This window comes from Meles meles, chromosome 4 (assembly GCF_922984935.1).
Source record: "Meles meles chromosome 4, mMelMel3.1 paternal haplotype, whole genome shotgun sequence".
Classification (NCBI taxonomy): domain Eukaryota; kingdom Metazoa; phylum Chordata; class Mammalia; order Carnivora; family Mustelidae; genus Meles; species Meles meles.
Window position 1 is genome coordinate 39,926,920 of NC_060069.1, and position 17,071 is coordinate 39,943,990.

Consider the following 17,071-nt stretch of genomic DNA (forward strand, 5'->3'; position numbering starts at 1 on the left):
AACAATATGTCTAAAAACCAATGTACCTACCTTAATTTAAAAACACTCTGTTGCTAAAAAAAAAAAAAAGCTATCATCTGAACTTTCCATGAGTCATAATTACTGAACATAGATCACCATAACAAGTACAGTAATAATGAAGAAGTTTGAAATATTGCAAGAATCATCAAAATGTGATATAGAAACATGAAGTGAGCAAAGGCTGTTGGTAAAATGGCACTAGTTGGCTTGGTTGACGCAGGGTTGCCACAAACCTTCAATGTGGAAAAACAAAACAAAACAAAACAAAACAAAAAAACCCAGTGGTATCTGTGAAGCACAATAAAACAAAGTACAATAAAATGAGGTATGCCTTTATGGCCCACTGACTGAGATTTTCCTCAACCTCTTGCTACTATCGAGTTTGAAATCAAACATCTCTGAAAGTCATAGAGCTTAAAGGGCAAAAATTCCTTTTGAAAAATATGTACTTCTGATTATAAAAATAATATATTTATTTTGGGAAAATTAGAAAATTATCCAAGTTTAATGAAAAGAAGAAATATCCATAACCTCATTACCTGCGATTCCTTTTGATTTCATATCTGTATGTAACAGGACAATTTACGCCTCCACAGAATTTGCAGCTTAGCAGCTTCTACTACTTGACATGGTATATCCCAGCAGAACAGGCCATGGAACTTGATTTCAACCCACCCATGAGTATAAGGAGCAAAGATATATATAAAGAATTAGAATCTCTGATGGATTAGGGTAACTCCACTCAAATTGCAAAAAAAAAAAAGAAAGAAAGAAAGAAATTGGGGGGACTAGCTGAGAGGAAATTCATAGGTGAAGCAGTATCCAGAATATATAAAGAATTCTCTCGAATTATCAAGAAAAAGGAAGAACCTAATACTCAGATGGACAAAAGATTTCATAGAAAAGGAAACACAAATGGCCCAGATATGTGTGAAGAGATGCTCATCTTCATTGATGATCAGGGATATGAAAAATTATCCACCAGATCAGCAAAAAATAAGTCTAACAATATTAACTGTTGGGGAGGATATAGAGGAACTGGAACTTCTATATATATTTATGATGGATGTAAAATTGGAACAACTACTCCCATAATTATGTTCTGCAAAGAAATTTTTGTATGTGTGCATCAGGAGATATATACAAGAAAATTCACCTTCTCCTTTGTGACAGCAAAACCCACTGGAAATGACACAAATGTCCTTCAGCATTGGAATATTATTAAAGCAATGAAAAGGAGTGAACTTTAGCTATTTGGATGAATCTCAAAAACATAAGTATACGGGGATACATAACATAAGGGGAAAAGTAAATTGAGCACCTACTATGTTCTTGGCATTTCTAAATGTTTCACATAAATTATTCTGTTCACTCCTCACAACCTTATAAGTACTATTAACAGCCTCATCTTACAAATGAGGAAACTTATTTAAAGTTATTAAGTAACTTTAAGACTTCAAGTAGTTAAGTAGTACTTTACTTTAAGTAACATTAAAGGACTAGTAAGTAGGAGCCGTGGAGCTAGTAGGTATGGGCAGTCTGACTCTAGTACTCACATAATTCTGCCTCCCAATAAATGATCTGAGGTTAGTAGTTGTAATTAGCATCTTTCCCCCCATGGAATAGTTGGGTGGTACCAGGAACTCTGAAACAGTACCAGGAGAGACACAGAAGGAAGAAGGTCTGAGTGAAAAAAAAAAAAAAGAAAGAAAGAAAGAAAAGGCCAATGTTTTAGACAATGAAGTGACAAGAGTTCTTAAACTGGAGACCTAGGGATTTTGTTTGTTTGTTTGTTTATTTTTTAAATATTTATTTATTTAGTTAGTTGACAGAGAGAGAGAGAGATCACAAGTAGTCAGAGAGGCAGGCAGAGAGAGAGGAGGAAGCAGGCTCCCTGCTAAGCAGAGAGCCCGATGCGGGGCTCGATCCCAGGACCCTGGGATCACGACCTGAGCCGAAGGCAGAGGCTTTAACCCACTGAGCCACCCAGGCACCCCTGTTTGTTTATTTTTTAACCCTTGTTCTCCCTGGGAGTTTATATTACTTTTTAGGAGAAAAGAGAAGCAACACATGGTGATACTTCATTTACCCATCATTACCGGGGGGAAAAATTGTTCTTCTGGGAAACTAATTTTTCAGATCACTAAGGGATACACTTCTAGCACCAAATACCTTAGTTAAATATTTATGAGTTAGATTACTTAGTTTATTAGTTAAATATTTCTTTTTTTTTAAAGATTTTATTTTATCTATCCGACAGACAGAGATCACAAGTAGGCAGAGAGGCAGGCAGAGAGAGAGGCAGGCAGAGAGAGAGGAGGGAGCAGGCTCCCCGAAGAGCAGAGAGCCCGATGTGGGGCTCGATCCCAAGACCCTGGGATCATAACCTGAGCCGAAAGCAGAGGCTTTAACCCACTGAGCCACCCAGGCGTCCCTAGTTAAATATTTCCAATGAAAACACATGTCCCTGCCTTCCTAAATAGTTCAGCTTTTCCTTGATAATCCGAGATCATCACCATTAACCATCATTAAGGTCAATTATTGTCCTGTGCTATAACTATAATTCCTTTACAGATGTCCTTAAAAATGACCAAAGTAAATGGTAACACATGGCCCTATTATTCAGACTAAAAACAGAGACATGTGTGTGTTCCTTTTCCATATTAGCCTCACCTAAAACTCCTGTGTACCTTCCCTTGGTTCAGTGTGGTTCCCCCCACACGTACTGCATTTGTTTGCTTCTAGGCATTTTCTTCACCTTGGGTGCCCCACCACAACAGTTCGAGCCACTGAAAATCTGCCATCCTCAATAAAGCCCAACTTAGACCCACTCATTCAGGAAGCCATTCTCGATCCCTTTAGGTCAGAAGGACTCTCTGCCTCTTCTGGGTCCCCTGGGTAGTTTGTCCAACTTCTCACTCACTATTCTCTGGCCTTCATTCAACGCTTTGCAACAGAACATTTATACATACATAATCTCTGTTTATGCTGACAAAAGTCTGTCTTATTCATCATTTTACGGATAAATAAAGAGGTTCATAAGAGGCACAGTGACAGACCACAGCTCTCCAAGTAACCCCTCCTTTGTTTCCAGCACTGCTGGACCACGGCCCATCTATAAGTGAACTTTTCTGTTAAAGGGTATAAGCAAATCATTGTGACCCTAGTGGGAAATACCCCAACAGTTTCTATTCCTCACTGAATGTCTAGTGTTCTTTACATTTATAGACTACTGTAGATCAAAAGACCATTTCACAAGTACACATCCCGGTTGTCATGAAGCAATTCCAACTCCATCAACTCCAACTCCACTAAAGGAAAGGAGTTACATGACAGAGTTCATCTTTCTACAACATCAGCCATGGTTAGTTAAGTCCAGGGATCCCCAAACCTAGTTCAGCAGCAAAATTGACTAGGAGCTACTGAAAAATACACATGCTTGGCCCAGATCCAGAGGTCCTGAGTAGAATATGTAAAGTTGGGGGCCATACATATTTTTGTTTATTTGTTTAAAGTTTCTATTATGATCCTAGTGATTCTCAGGTCTGGGTAGCATCAGGTGAATCCATTTATTATTATCTGGTATGACTGAGATATGTTTTCTAAAATGACTCATTTAGATGTGACCCCATTCAGAGCAGAAAGAGTAACTGGCTCAGTCAGCTTATGAAGGACAGAATTTTTTTTAGAGAAAAATTATAGAGAGCTATCTGTGAAGTAAATAACCACACTGTGGACTACCCACCATGGCTTAGCCTCTCTCTATTCATATCATGAAACTGGACTGGGCAAAAACAGAATGATGTTCAGACACCAAGCAGGTTAGTATCTGAACAGGATAAAATACATTGGACTTAGTTCTTCCTCTTGTCCCTTCTATTAGTTAAGATGATGAAGAGGATGAGCTTCTGGTGAGCAGACTCTACCTCGACTTTTTTTTTTTTTATTTTTAAAGATTTTATTTATTTATTTGTCAGAGAGAGAGCACAAGCAGGCAGAGTGGCAGGCAGAGAGAGAAGCAGGCTCCCTGCTGGAGCCCGATGCGGGACTCGATCCCAAGACCCTGGGATCATGACCTGAGCAGTGACTTAACCGACTGAGCCACCCAGGCATCCCGCAGACTCTACTTCTAGACCCGGGAATTTCTTACTCACCACTGTAATTACTGAAACCACGTAGCTTGAATTTAGTCTTTTCCATTTCAGTGCTAAAAGCCTGTAAGAAGCAAAACAGAGCAGAGTCATAAGTGGGGCTTTTAGCCATAGTCCTCAAAATCCCTCTTCCTACCTGCACAAACCACACCTGGCCCCATCCACTCTGTCAGTCTCCATCCCCATTGCCACAAATCTACAGCAGCCTTTTGGAAAGTCCTAGGAAACAGCGATCACAGCACCAAATCGTGTAGTACCACGATCTATTAGAACACCTAGGGGAAATAAGTATAGAAAAACCGGACAGAAAACCGAAATCTGGTCTTAAAATAAAGAGAATGTATATGTATATCCCAAGGCAAAATATAATCATTCATTCATTCCACAAATATTAATGCTCTGGCTATTGCCTGTGAGGCACTGAACCAAGTCTGCAGCCACTTCACTGGAGAAGACAAAACTAGGCAGGTGCTCTTATAGTTAATAAAATGGAAATTCATTTGAAAAAGATTGTTCTGCAGCTTCGCCTTAGCCCAGGGCCTGGTTGATGCAACACACGGCAGCTGTTTTTATTATCATCACCTAGGGGAGCTCTCAGATTGTGGTTGATCTTTCTATGTTTTTTGAACTGCCACGTACATTTTTGTATGTGTATTGAAGAGAATGAACCTTCTTTTCTATATGCAGTTCATTCCCCTTGTAGGAAGATGGTCCTTCCTGAGCTATTCTGGAATGTGCCCGGAGCACCTACCTGGGCCCACTGATCGATTGATCGATTGAGCTCTGCTTTAGGGAGAACTTCATTTGCAAGACTGGATGATTCCCTGTGTCTGGAAGGTGAGCTACTTTATGGGGTAACTGGCTTTTAAGTCTGTGGGTGAGACACCCTGGTGTCCTGGAACTGGCTGACATGGGCTAATGAGAGATCACTGTGGGCATCTCTTCCCAACTCCATCTTCAGAAATGTCAGCAATGAATATCAGCAAATGCTACAAACTTCCTTGTGTGTAGTCAAGCAGCAAAAGGAAAAAGAACCTTAACACTTGTTCCAGGAAAGAGCAAGCTGGAACAAGAAGAAGATCGTTTTCTTGTTGGGAGAGAGAAAATGGCAACCACCCACCTGGAGACAAGGTGGAGGAGTAAGCCGTCAGAGGACTATTGTTCAGAGCCACTCTCTCTGCCAGGCACCAAGCAAGGCTCTTTATACCCAATACCTGGACTCACACCTGGGAGGCTGTGCTAGCACTTGGATGTTGCTATTGGCAGAATCAGAAACCTGTCTTGAAAATCTGTTTTAAGTCACTGCATCTTATTTCATTTCCTTTTTAATTCTTCCTTAACATCAGGACAAGTTCCTTCTCGAAGTGCCAGTTAAGTGAGCATAAAGCCCAGAGATGGTACATTAAAGGCAGAACATCACAGCACTCTATACTAATTATGCTGAATATATCAGGGACCTTTTCACATGTTAGAAACTCAACTTAATCTGCCCACTCTAAAGCAAAGAGCTGAGATGAAGTGAAAACTAAAGCAGCTGGACACACAGATCTCTGCATTCAGACACACGGATACACTCCCCTACACACTGGTCCCTCCCTTTTGTATCAGACCACAACTGACCTCCCTCTAGGGTCACCCACAGAGAAGTTAAACAATAGACTGAATTTGGGGACAGTACTGGGGACAAGGCAAAAGTAGTCAAAAATACCTCTGCTATGAAATAATTAGTAATCTAATTAGGAAGAAAAGATAACAAATGGGTCACTTGGTTTCCTCTTTAGGTCAGCACTCTGTGAATTATAATTCATTACAGCTGACCCAACAGCTAGCCCTCACGGAGGGCTTCCCAGCATGCCCGGTACTGTTCTAAGTGTTTTGTGTGTATTAACTCATTTAATGCTCGCAACAGCTCCATAGGATGGTAGTTATTATCCTCACTTTATTCTACCTTTTTGGGTTTTTTTTTTCCCAAATAAGCTCATAGTGGGGCATAGCCCAAAGTGGGGCTTGAACTCATGACCCTGACATCAAGAGTTGAGTACTCTACTGACTGAGCCACCCAGGCTTCCCTATTATTCCACTTTAAAGATGAAGAAACTGAAGGACGGAAAAGTATATTAACTTGCCCCAAGAAGTTGATCAATCAGGGAGGAGAAGACAAAGAATTTGTTTTAAATATGTTGGCTTTAAGATGCCAATGGGATAATCAAGTGGAAATGAGACAGGATTAAGTGTATGGGTCTGAAGGTGGCTCAGAAGACAGGACTTTGCAGAAACTGTCAGAATAGTTATGTTCTCAGAGCAGGAGAGAAGACAGAGGAGCAGAGGACCCCCACACTGAAATGAGAAGGTTGCTTATCTTTGAGGAGCAGATGGAAGAATAAAGGCCAACAAAGGAAAAGACGGAATTTAGGGAGCAGGGTAACATGGCTGCTTTAATGACATTCTTCACTAGGTCAGAGGCGAACAATTAAAAAAACATTAAATTCACCAAGTTAGAACATCACTTTGCTGTACAGTGCTTAGCTCATGTCTTACATTGGAGATACTACACAGATGTTATGGAATGAATGAATGAATAAATGGGACATTCCTTTTTTTTTTTTAAAGATGGATAGGTAACAGAATGCCACCTTTCTTTTTTTTGTTTTAAAGATTTTATTTATTTATTTATTTATTTATTTATTTGTCAGAGAGAGAGAGAGAGCGCGAGCGAGCGCACGCAAGCAGGCAGAGGCGGAGAGGGAAGCAGGCTCCCCGCTGAGCAAGGAGCCCAAAGCGGGACTCGATCCCAGGACCCTGGGATCATGACCTGAGCTGAAGGCAGCAGCTCAACCAACTGAACCACCCAGGTGTCCCTGAATGCGACATTTCTAAAATATTATCTTACCACATAGGTGTCCAGTTCTTCTGGAAAGATCACAAACTTTACAGTTAATTGCTTTTTCAAATGGCATTTGGCAAAAGTTAAAACTTCATCAAACATAATCTCGGCTGCTACACTTCTCTGTATACCAAAGTTTCCAGTCCCAAGGGCAGGAAAGGAAATAGAAGTTTTATTTAGTTCAAGGCATTTCTCCAAACATTCTTTCACTGCAATTCTCAGTATCTGTAGGAAAAACAGATCAGCCTTTGAGTCAAAATAAAACTTTACTCACCTCTCGATCCTGCCCACATCTTACAATGCCCACCTCTACTTTCCCTTGGGGTCATGGCTATGCCTCCTTAGAGAGCCCATGACAGCCATATGGTTAGATGATGAGAAACACAAGTCACTGAGGGGTCTGTTTGGGTGCCATGATTTCTCCCAATTTATATAGCCTTGTTCGTCTCCCCAGGACTGCGAGCCAACCATCAGTTTATTCCCATTTACCTGTTGCTTCCAGGTTGAAACAAAGAGCTCTCAGAAGTTTAATAAAGGAGACAGAGGGAAAAATAAGTAAGCAATTTTATCCAACATCTTTAAGATATGTCCTAATGTCCTATGTAATTTCTTCTCAAGAAGTGCTAATGTATTTGGCAGATTTAAACTTTACATCAACATTTCAACATCCAAACTGAAGTACAGGAAAGTTGTCTGTGGAAGGGCCTTGGAAAACTGGGGGGTAGAGAGTGACTGGAGGGCCAGTTTGGGACTAGAGGGCTCTTAGTTAAAGAAGGCCCAGAAATGGTGACAAAATAAAGATAAACGAAAGCAGGGAAGGAGACTCTTTCCCTCTCTCCACATTTGAGTGGGTCCCCCCACTCTTTAATGTGTATATTTTATGTGTCTTGGGTGAAGAGTTGGCCAGAAAGCCAATCTGTCTATCTCTACCGCAGGCATTGGTGGGAAGACACAGGTGATAGATTTACCTGGAGCAGTACTGGAAGGGAAGTCCCAGGTGCCCCTGGCACTTAACTGATGCAGGGAAATACAGAGAGGCTGAATCCCAGGTCCATTTAGGGAAAGGCCAACAGGGTCACAGAAGGGTGAGGTGAACAGATGTGTAAACTGAGGGAACCCACTCTTTCCAGGTCTGTTTGCAGTACGCTTGCTTAAAATTTAGACATGAGTTAGGTAATATTTCAAATTAAATTTCTTAAGATAACTTGTGATAACAAGGCTTTTCCTGTATTTCAGAATGGTAGAAAATGAGGACTATCTCACTTATCAAATTTTCAAAAATGTAATGACATGATGGCAATTCAACAAAGACTATGTAGTCTACGGGACTACATAAAGATAAACTCATGTCGCACTTACCGTGGTCGGTTTGTGATGTCTCGAATGCCACAACACATGGTACACGTACTGACAGGACAACTGAAATCCGCTTGTGACCAGTACGAACTGAGACTCTAGTATTTCAGCAATTTTTTCTTTAAATTCCAATTCTATTTCATTTCCTGCTTGTTGTAGAATTGATACTGACACATCTCCAAACCCCAAACCACAGAGCGGATTTACAGAATTAACAATTACATCTGTCTGAAAAGGAAAAACAAAACATAAAAAACAGAGGATCCATTGCTAAATTACTTTTTCTTCAATCTTCAGTTTGCTGAGGAGCTTTGAAAAATACTTTTGAAGATCGTCAATTCACAAGACATCTTTTGTTTGTGTGTTTGTTTTGCAAAAGGTTATCATTTAACAGTGGATAGAAACTCATAATTTCATTCGATTGCCATGAGTCATTTGTCCTATTCAAAAATTAGGCAAAGTGTGTGGATAATACAGTTCTGACTGCAAATGTCTGTCAGCCTCTTGCTGCTTTATACCTCCCATATTCCAAGATTCTGGGCATTCCTTGTGATTTGTTTAAACCTTCATCAATACACGGTTTCATCCCCTCCCCCAGTGCTATCACTTTTTGCTATTTCTGTGTGGATTTTCTGTTTGGTTTCAAGACAGTGGAAATAAAATTTCTTGGGAAATTTCTACCTTCTAATGCTTTTCTTTTTAAAAAAAGCAATACATGGTCAAAGAAAGTACAAATGAGACAAAAAAGTCTTCAGTGGAAATAGGCCTCCCTTTTGCTGGGTTCCTTGGATGCTCCTCGCACTCACCTGTCTGGAGGGAACCACTTTTACCAGTTCTTCACCTGTCCCTTTGGAAATGGACTGCATACACATGGGCTGTGTTTTCAGCAGTATCGCCTCCTAGTTAGTCCTCAGGCCTGGGCTACAGGGGAAGGTCTCCTTTTGCTTCTGCCCAGTGCTCAAATACCCCTAAGTCATCCTGATTGCTTTGGTTCCCTTTGAGGGCAACCTAGGTACTTCTAATGGATGTTAATGAATACTTCACTTCGAAAGTGCGATCAGAATTTCCAGTTTGGGAGCAATGGCACCCTTCAAAATTTTAAGGTTCTTAATGTTGCTGGCAACAAAGAAATATAATAAAAGTTTAGTTGAAGAGTAAGTTATTCAACTAGGATGTTTCCACTTTAATTTTAAAGTGGCATATTAATGACTTATTGAATCAATGTTTCATCCTGTGGGGTCCCCTGTCTTCTTTTCTAATTGTGTCTTAGAGAAAATAAGTGGTATTTTGGGGTGCCTGGTTGGCTCAGTAGGTGAAGTGTCTGCCTTTGGCTCAGGTCATGATCCCAGGGTCCTGGGGTTGAGCCCCACATCTGGCTCCCTGCTCAGTGGGGAGTCTACTTCTCCTTCCCCCTGCTTGTGTGTGTGTGTAAGTGCGCGCTCTCTCTCAAATAAATAAATAAAATCTTAAAAGAAAAAAAAAGAACAAGAAAAGAAGTGGCATTTTTCACTTATGATGAAGTCTATTTGATTGTGGCCATAGGAGAAACTTAAGAGTGACAACTCTGATGCAGAAATAAAAATATTATATTATTATAATATAATATAATATTATATTCTTATATTCTTTCTCTTCCCTACTGCCTCCTTCACTTTGGCATCAATAATTTGCTGAACACCCAGATGCATGCTGAGACTGAGCCCTGGGGCTACAAAGATGAACATGCCTTGATTCCTAGCCTTAAGGTGCTCTGCCTGGCAGGAGAGCTGCACCAACCCAGAAATCCCCAAGTTCACTGTTACCATGATTCCCTCCCCTCCTTGCCAGGGCTCTGGCCTTGGCTTTCCATAAGCGCTGGCTAAACCCTAACTTGCCCTCTGTATTCTCTCCAACCCCTGACAGAGAGCAGTATACTAAGTATACAACTTATAGCTCGACCTAGATCTCCTGACTGGTCCAGTCCATGATTTTCAGACTCTTACCACTTTTGTGTCTCTTTGATCAAGTCACTCTAACCACCCAGTTCATACCTATCATAACTTGAGGTCAGATTCAAACTCCTAGCTTCGGATTTAATCTTTCTTGGTCCACTGCCTTACACTCTTGTCATAAATTTACATACTCTTAAATACTATGAGTTCATTTTTTATTAAGACATTTTTGTTTACTCTTGATAGGTTGCTTCATACATGTTCAGATGGTTTGCTTCCCCAATGGGATTTTTCAAATCGAGAATTTTTTCTTACATAAAAGAAGTCTAATTGATTTTAAGTTCCTTGGAATCGAAGCTTGTTCTATTTCCTCCTGGTGCCCAAGAATAGTGGCAATAATCACCATAAATAGTTACCATGTGCCAAGCTCTATTCTAAGCATTTCAGGTGTATTGATTCCAGCTCTTTGATACACGTGATCTTATTATTCTTATTTTACAGATGAGGAGACCAAGGTCCAAAAGATAAAATAACTTGATTCAGATCACCCAGTTACAAATGGCAAAGCTAGCATTCAAATCTGGATGGTCTCTCTCTAAAGTCCATACTAGCTTCAACAACATGCTTTCTAAACAGCATCCGAAATCGTACATATTTAAAAAAAAATACCTGATAGGTAGTAAACAGTTCAGGGACCTCCTTTGGCAGTACAAGAGGAAAGAAACAAAGACTTACCTCCTGCAGCTGGATGTAACCCTGGACAATCTGGAGAGTCACATTGTTCACAAGAACTGTCCTGACAGGAGGGGTGGCTTCTTCACTCATCTGGGATCCCAGCTTGTTCGTCCTTAGGATTACTTCTGAAGCATTTTTAAAGGCAACAACAGTAGGGTGCTCATTGCTTACCAGGTGAATTTCTTTCAAATTAGTGGCCAGTTGGTTCCCTTGGTAAAAAACACTGATTGTTTCCACAATGATCCGTGTACACAAGTCCAGAGGGAACTGGAAAATCCCAGAGCTCAGGGCTGGAATTGCTACTGTCTCAATGTCTGGATTGTGAAAGGTAACATAATTCAGAATACTTACAATGGCCTTCCGCAGTTTATAGGTACATGTCTGATAATCTTTTGCTATCCACCGAGGCCCAACAGCATGGATAATTAATTTGCAGGGAAGTCTCCCTGCTTTCGTGGTAGCTATTTCACCAGTTGGTATTTTACCAAATCTGGAAACTAATCTTCTGCTCTCCTCTTGGATTTCAGAGCCCCCGGCTTTTACTAGGGCCTGGGCCAGGCCTCCCGCATGAATAAGGTCTCCGTTGGCTGCATTCACCACAGCATCAACGGCATGTCTGGTGAGGTCGTCCTTCCAAACAGATAACTCCAGCCCAGGAATTAGCATTTCTCTGAAGACTTGCAGAGACTCACTGTTCCCTTCCACGGATGGAGAGACCAGGGTACAGATACACTCAAATTTATTCTGAAGGACTTCACACAGCTGACTCTCATTGTTTTTTAAAATTGTGAAGTCACTGTGATTAATGGGAATCTGCCAACTGTGGTCTTCTTCAGGAGTGGCTATCTCTGGAAAAAGAAGATAAAAAATAAAAAAATGAGCACGAGTTCCTTTGAAAAGGATGTCATTCCACTTCACATCAGAAGACTGCTTCCCATGTGCAAAAGTGAGATGACGGTCCTCTCACCCCCTTTCCTATCCTTCTTTTCAACTGGACGTGTAATTTGACTGAGGATATACAAGAGTTTTTCATGGTAGGTCACCCAAATACATATGGAGGTTTTATTCATAACTTGTTTGCTTTTGTCAGTGTTTCGGTTTGGGGTTCTTTTAGAAGCAGACTCTGAGATGAGGATTTGAGGGTCAGTTTATTTGGGAGGTGATCCTAGAAAACACCAGGGATGGGTGAGGATGAGGAGGGAGGAGTGGGAAAGACAGACAGGGCAGGGAAGGAAATGAATAAAAGGTGTGTTACAAAGCAAATGAAGCCTAACTCCACTAGGGGGCAGTGCAGATCATATGTCTCAGCTATACCCCCCCCCCCCACCGGGGGGTGAAAAAATTGGGGCCTATTTTTCCAATTGCCCATCAGTCACTGGGCTGGTCCAGCAAGTGTGTCAAGTACTGATGGGGCTACAGTAAATAATTCTTCATCATACTTCAGTTTCATGGCACAATTCTGGTGGAATTAAAACTGACTAAAACTTATTTTTCTTGCATGTGGCTGATAGGAAGTTGTGCGGCTTGGACCCCTACCCCCCACCCCCATCCCAATGCAGTTATGAAGGGGCAATACGGCTAGGCAACAGCGTCTAGTGGTCAGTCACTCAGGGTCCATTTCCACTTTCTGGCCAAGGTCACGCTATTCTCAGGGGTGGCCCTCATCCGTGGCTGAGCAAGGCCATTCATGTTCAACGTGGGACTCCAGAAATGAGTGCTCTTGGGCTGGCAGAGCTTTGTCAAGTTTTCATTATGGTCTGATGGCTCCACCTGCCCAATCTGGCTTCTTCTCTTGTCCTTTCACTATAAACCTTGTGTACCCCTATCTTCAGGTCAGTTTATGCTTCCTGGAGAACCCACCCTGTGTCACTGTATTTCCTGGAGCTTAGGGCATCATTATTATATGCTACTTCAAGAGGAAAAACTATGCCAGTTAAACCATGGCACTCTATGGACTGACAGGGAGGAGTGGCCCTATTTCAGAGATGCGAGTCCTGAAATAGATAAAATGGGATAATTAATGACATTTTACTTCAACTTCCATTCTAATCTGAGCCACCTAGAAAGATCTCTGGTGACCTCAATGACTAAAAGAAGCAGCACAGGACAGACAGATCCAGCTGACCCACGCTCTGGGTGAAAACTTCAAGTTGATCACCAACTTGATTAGGTAGATTCCATTTGGCTCATGGAACCCTTGTCAGCAAAGGGACATCAGAGGGTCACCTCTTCCGGCCTATATCAGCTCTAGGGCTATGGGCAGAAGATTATCACATTGAGTGGGCAAAGGCAAGGATCAGTGGGAGTGCTGAGAGAGCACATCTGCGCGTGTCCCACTGCCCCGGTAGCAGTTTCCTTATGCTGGGTCCCACAATGCCCTGCAGTCGCACACCTGAGCACTTGGGGAGTGGGGCAGACATTTTGCTTCTATATTCCCCTTTCAGAGCTCCTCTGAAACAGGAGTGAGGTGATCCTACCTGATTTCTCCTGGTGAGCCATTGCTCGGTAGGAATCCTACAAAAGATAAAAGCAGTTAAAAAAAAAAAAATGCAACGGAATGACTACAGAATACTGATAGCAAATACAGCCTAATAAACACAAAGCTACAACAACCCTGCAAAAAACACTAGGTTTCAGGGAAAGGGGGAACTCATGTTTGTTTAATCTGTGTACCTGACAGACTTGAAATACTCAATGTCCCAGCAAACAGTACCCTGCCCTTCCCTGGAGGCCAGTGAGCTTCTAATTCAGGATGAGATGAAGAGCAGGAGATTAACACTTGAAAAGGCCCAAAGGTCACAGACCAAAATGATCCCAAACTCTCAGGTAGGCCTTCAATCTCCAAAGGCTTGTGGGGTTTCTCTGGACAGAAGAGGAGACAGGGGAACATGAACCTCATCAGCCATACCTCCCCATCTACCAATAGGACCTACTTTCAATTGCTTATTTCAAGACACAAGCCTGAACGTGGAATTTTCCATTTAAACAAATGAGGTTCCTTTTCTCTATTTCCTTGTTTTCATTCCTCCCACTCCTCCCCTCATCCTGCAAAGGCAGAATTGTTGAGTAAGTAGACACAATCAAAATGACACCAAGTCACATTTTTTAAAAAAATCTCCTATCCTCAGGTAGACTCTGTTGCTTACATTAGCATATTCTTGATTTCCCATCTCCCACATGGTGCACAAGAAAAACTGTCATTGGGTTATTCAAACCAAAGAAGAATGCCAAGTGAAACTAAAGACCCCAGGTTTCTAGCTGTTACAGGAAGAGCTACACACTTAGGTTTTTTACCTCAGGAAAGTCCATTCTCTAAGTCCTTGGGGTCTTTAAATGTTTATAATCCGTTTGGCGTTTCCCAGTGTAAACTGTTATTCCCAGTATGGTTGCCTGCTTCTAGGAATGAATAGAAAGGATGCAATAAGCACAGACTAGTGTTTTTGGGAATTTGCTAAGAAAACACTGTAGGAGGGGGCACCTGGGTGGCTCACTGGGTTAAAGCCTCAAGCTTTCAGCTCAGGTCATGATCCCAGCATCCTGTGATCCCAGCGTCCTGGGATCCAGCCCCGAATCGGGCTCACTGCTTGGCAGGGAGCCTGCTTCCTCCTCTCTCTCTGCTTACTTGTGATCTTTGTCGTCAAATAAATAAATAAAATCTTAAAAAAAAAAAAAAGAAAACACTGTAGGAAGAGTGAGTACAATTTCTGATCTTGAGTAGTTTTCAGTTTCATTGGTGAAGTTGCACACATTGTTTTTGCTGCTGTTGCTGCTGTTTACATTCCATCCTTTACAAAGAAGATCCCCTTGAAACCGGAAGGGCTGTTCAGAGAAGGAAAAGAGCTATGTGGACAAAAGCAGGGAAAGTTTTAGGGAGGAGCTGAGGGCAGAGCCAACCTTGAAAGATGGAGCAAACTTTTTACATATCTAGGAGTGGAGGAGAATACCAAGAGGTACTGAGCACAGCATTAAAAGGTTGGGGGAGGGCTGGGTGCCTCAGGTCATGATTTCAAGGTCCTGGGATTGCGCACCCCATCAGGCTCCCTGCTCAGTGAGGAGCCTGCTTCTCCCTATTCTCCCCCTTTTGCCTCCAGAGGGCACTGCTGCTTCCACAAAAGAAGGATAAGGTCGCTGTCTGCTTGGCTGTGGGCATCCAATGGGCTTTCGTTTTAGATGCGGTTGCACTTGTTTTTTCCTTCAGACCTGGGGATGTTCCTTGAAGACCCAGGCAGAGACTTGAGCGTGGGGGCAGCATTCATTTAACCCTCCCCAAATAAAAAGGTGCATAGCGCCCCATTCAGTCTCTTCTGCCTTTTTTTTTTTTTTTTTTTTTTTTTTTTGAGAGAGAGAGAGAGAGAAAGCCCCAGAGCAAGCACATGGAGGGGGTGTGCAGAGGAAGAGGGAGAGAGAGACTCTTGAGCTTTGGCCACGCTCAGCTCCGGAGCCCCACCTAGGTCAAAACTCCAACTCACCAGCTGCCAACATGAATCCCACACCTGTCTCTAGGCTATGCTTCTCCTGATCCTGAATTTTCAACTCTCCCTGAGCTGAGATCAAGAGGTAAAAGCTTAACTGACTGAGCCTCCGGGCTTCCCCTAAATCGCTTTCAAATATGCCCCTACCCTCCTTTTGTACTGACACCATTTCATTTCAGGGCCTCAGAGTCTCTTGCCATATATTCTTCTTAAGGATTGAAATGTATTCAATTTTACATCTTATTGTTTGAATAGGTAGAATGTTTACTGGTTCAAATTTAGAAAAACTTGAAAGCCTCCCTCCTACCCCCCTCACGACCTTTCCCTCCCAGATGCAGTCACTCTCATTATCGTCTCCTGGATCCTTCCAGAGGCATATTTACATACAGGTAGCATCTTTCACACACTCTTCTGCATCCTGCCTTTCTCACGTCATGCATCCTGGAGATCTCTCTGTGTTGGTACATGAAGAGCTTCTTCATTCTTTTCACGGCTCTTCACATCCCATGTATAGATGCACTCTAGGCTGTTAAACTTCTAGGTCCCCCTATTTATGGACATTTAAGGGGTTTCCTATCTTTTGCTATTGTAATAAAGGCTGTAAAGAACAACTGTGTACACAAGTCACTTCACACAGGTGTTAACCGATGAATGGGCATACACTTTTTAAAAATATGGCTACTAAAACACTTGAAATAACATGTCCCTCCTCTTCTATTTCTATTGGTCAGCACTGATGTAGACCATTCCTAGGTCGGCTATCATTTCCTCCAAGGCCAAGTGCTCCCTCTTTGCTCCAGATCACAGGGATTCTAGCCCCTCCAACGCTCCCCACCTCTCATGCTTTTTCACATTCTGCTTCAAACTAATTATTGGCGGCCTTAAGAGATTTTGCTTCCTTCCTCACAAGTCCTTCCTTTACCAGCCCCTGAGGGCAGAGCCTCTGCTCTCACCTTTCTTCCCCAGGACTCGGGTGCATTACGGTTAGCCAAATCAAGGCATGATCGGAGGAGCCAGTCTAAAGGATAGGGTTGGAGGGAGGTCACTGATGACCTATGATGATGCAGGTGAATGAATTCAAATTTTAAGACAAATGTGAGTGCGTTTCACCTGAATTCAGAATGTGAGTTACATTTTCGTTACAAATAATAGTAACAAGAAGAAGAATGTAAAGGAATCATAAACACAGGAGACAGTTTGACTTAGACCTCTGAGCCGCCCTCACAGGGGGCTGCGGGCCCTGGAAACCCGCTTCTCATCCGTCCCCCACACCCACCCCCCGCCCCCCGCCCCCCACCCCCCGCCGGAGCCCGCCGGAGAGAAGCTGCAGCCAAGCAGCCACCGCCGCCGCGGGGCGCGGGTCAGGGGCCCGGGGGCCTGGACCTACTCACCCGGCGGACCGCCGCAGGAAGGGCGCCCAAGGGAGGAGGGGAGCGGCTCTGCCTGGCGCGGGGAGGGATTTCGGGGAAAGCGAAACTGAAACTCTGAGGGCCCAGGACTGCCGGGCGCGGGTCGGACCCG

At 42.7% G+C, this 17,071-nt stretch overlaps 1 protein-coding gene across 5 annotated transcripts in view; it reads right to left on the reverse strand.

Moving 5' to 3' along the window:
- Positions 1–17,071, reverse strand: part of PARP9 (poly(ADP-ribose) polymerase family member 9) — a 32,508-nt gene extending 15,437 nt beyond the window's left edge. The window contains exons 1-7 of one of the 5 annotated variants that reach the window (XM_046002352.1): positions 16,942–17,071; positions 14,373–14,474; positions 13,556–13,592; positions 11,079–11,926; positions 8,416–8,640; positions 7,063–7,281; positions 4,176–4,236 (exon numbers count right to left, since the gene is read on the reverse strand). In XM_046002352.1, coding sequence (XP_045858308.1) covers positions 4,176–4,236; positions 7,063–7,281; positions 8,416–8,640; positions 11,079–11,926; positions 13,556–13,592; positions 14,373–14,387 — 1,405 coding nt within the window. In that variant the 5' untranslated portion in view covers positions 14,388–14,474; positions 16,942–17,071. Of the gene's footprint in view, positions 1–4,175; positions 4,237–7,062; positions 7,282–8,415; positions 8,641–11,078; positions 11,927–13,555; positions 13,593–13,751; positions 14,059–14,363; positions 14,475–14,569; positions 14,588–16,941 lie in introns of those variants that run through there. The other 4 variants (XM_046002349.1, XM_046002350.1, XM_046002351.1 and 1 more) reach the window with 4 other exon arrangements.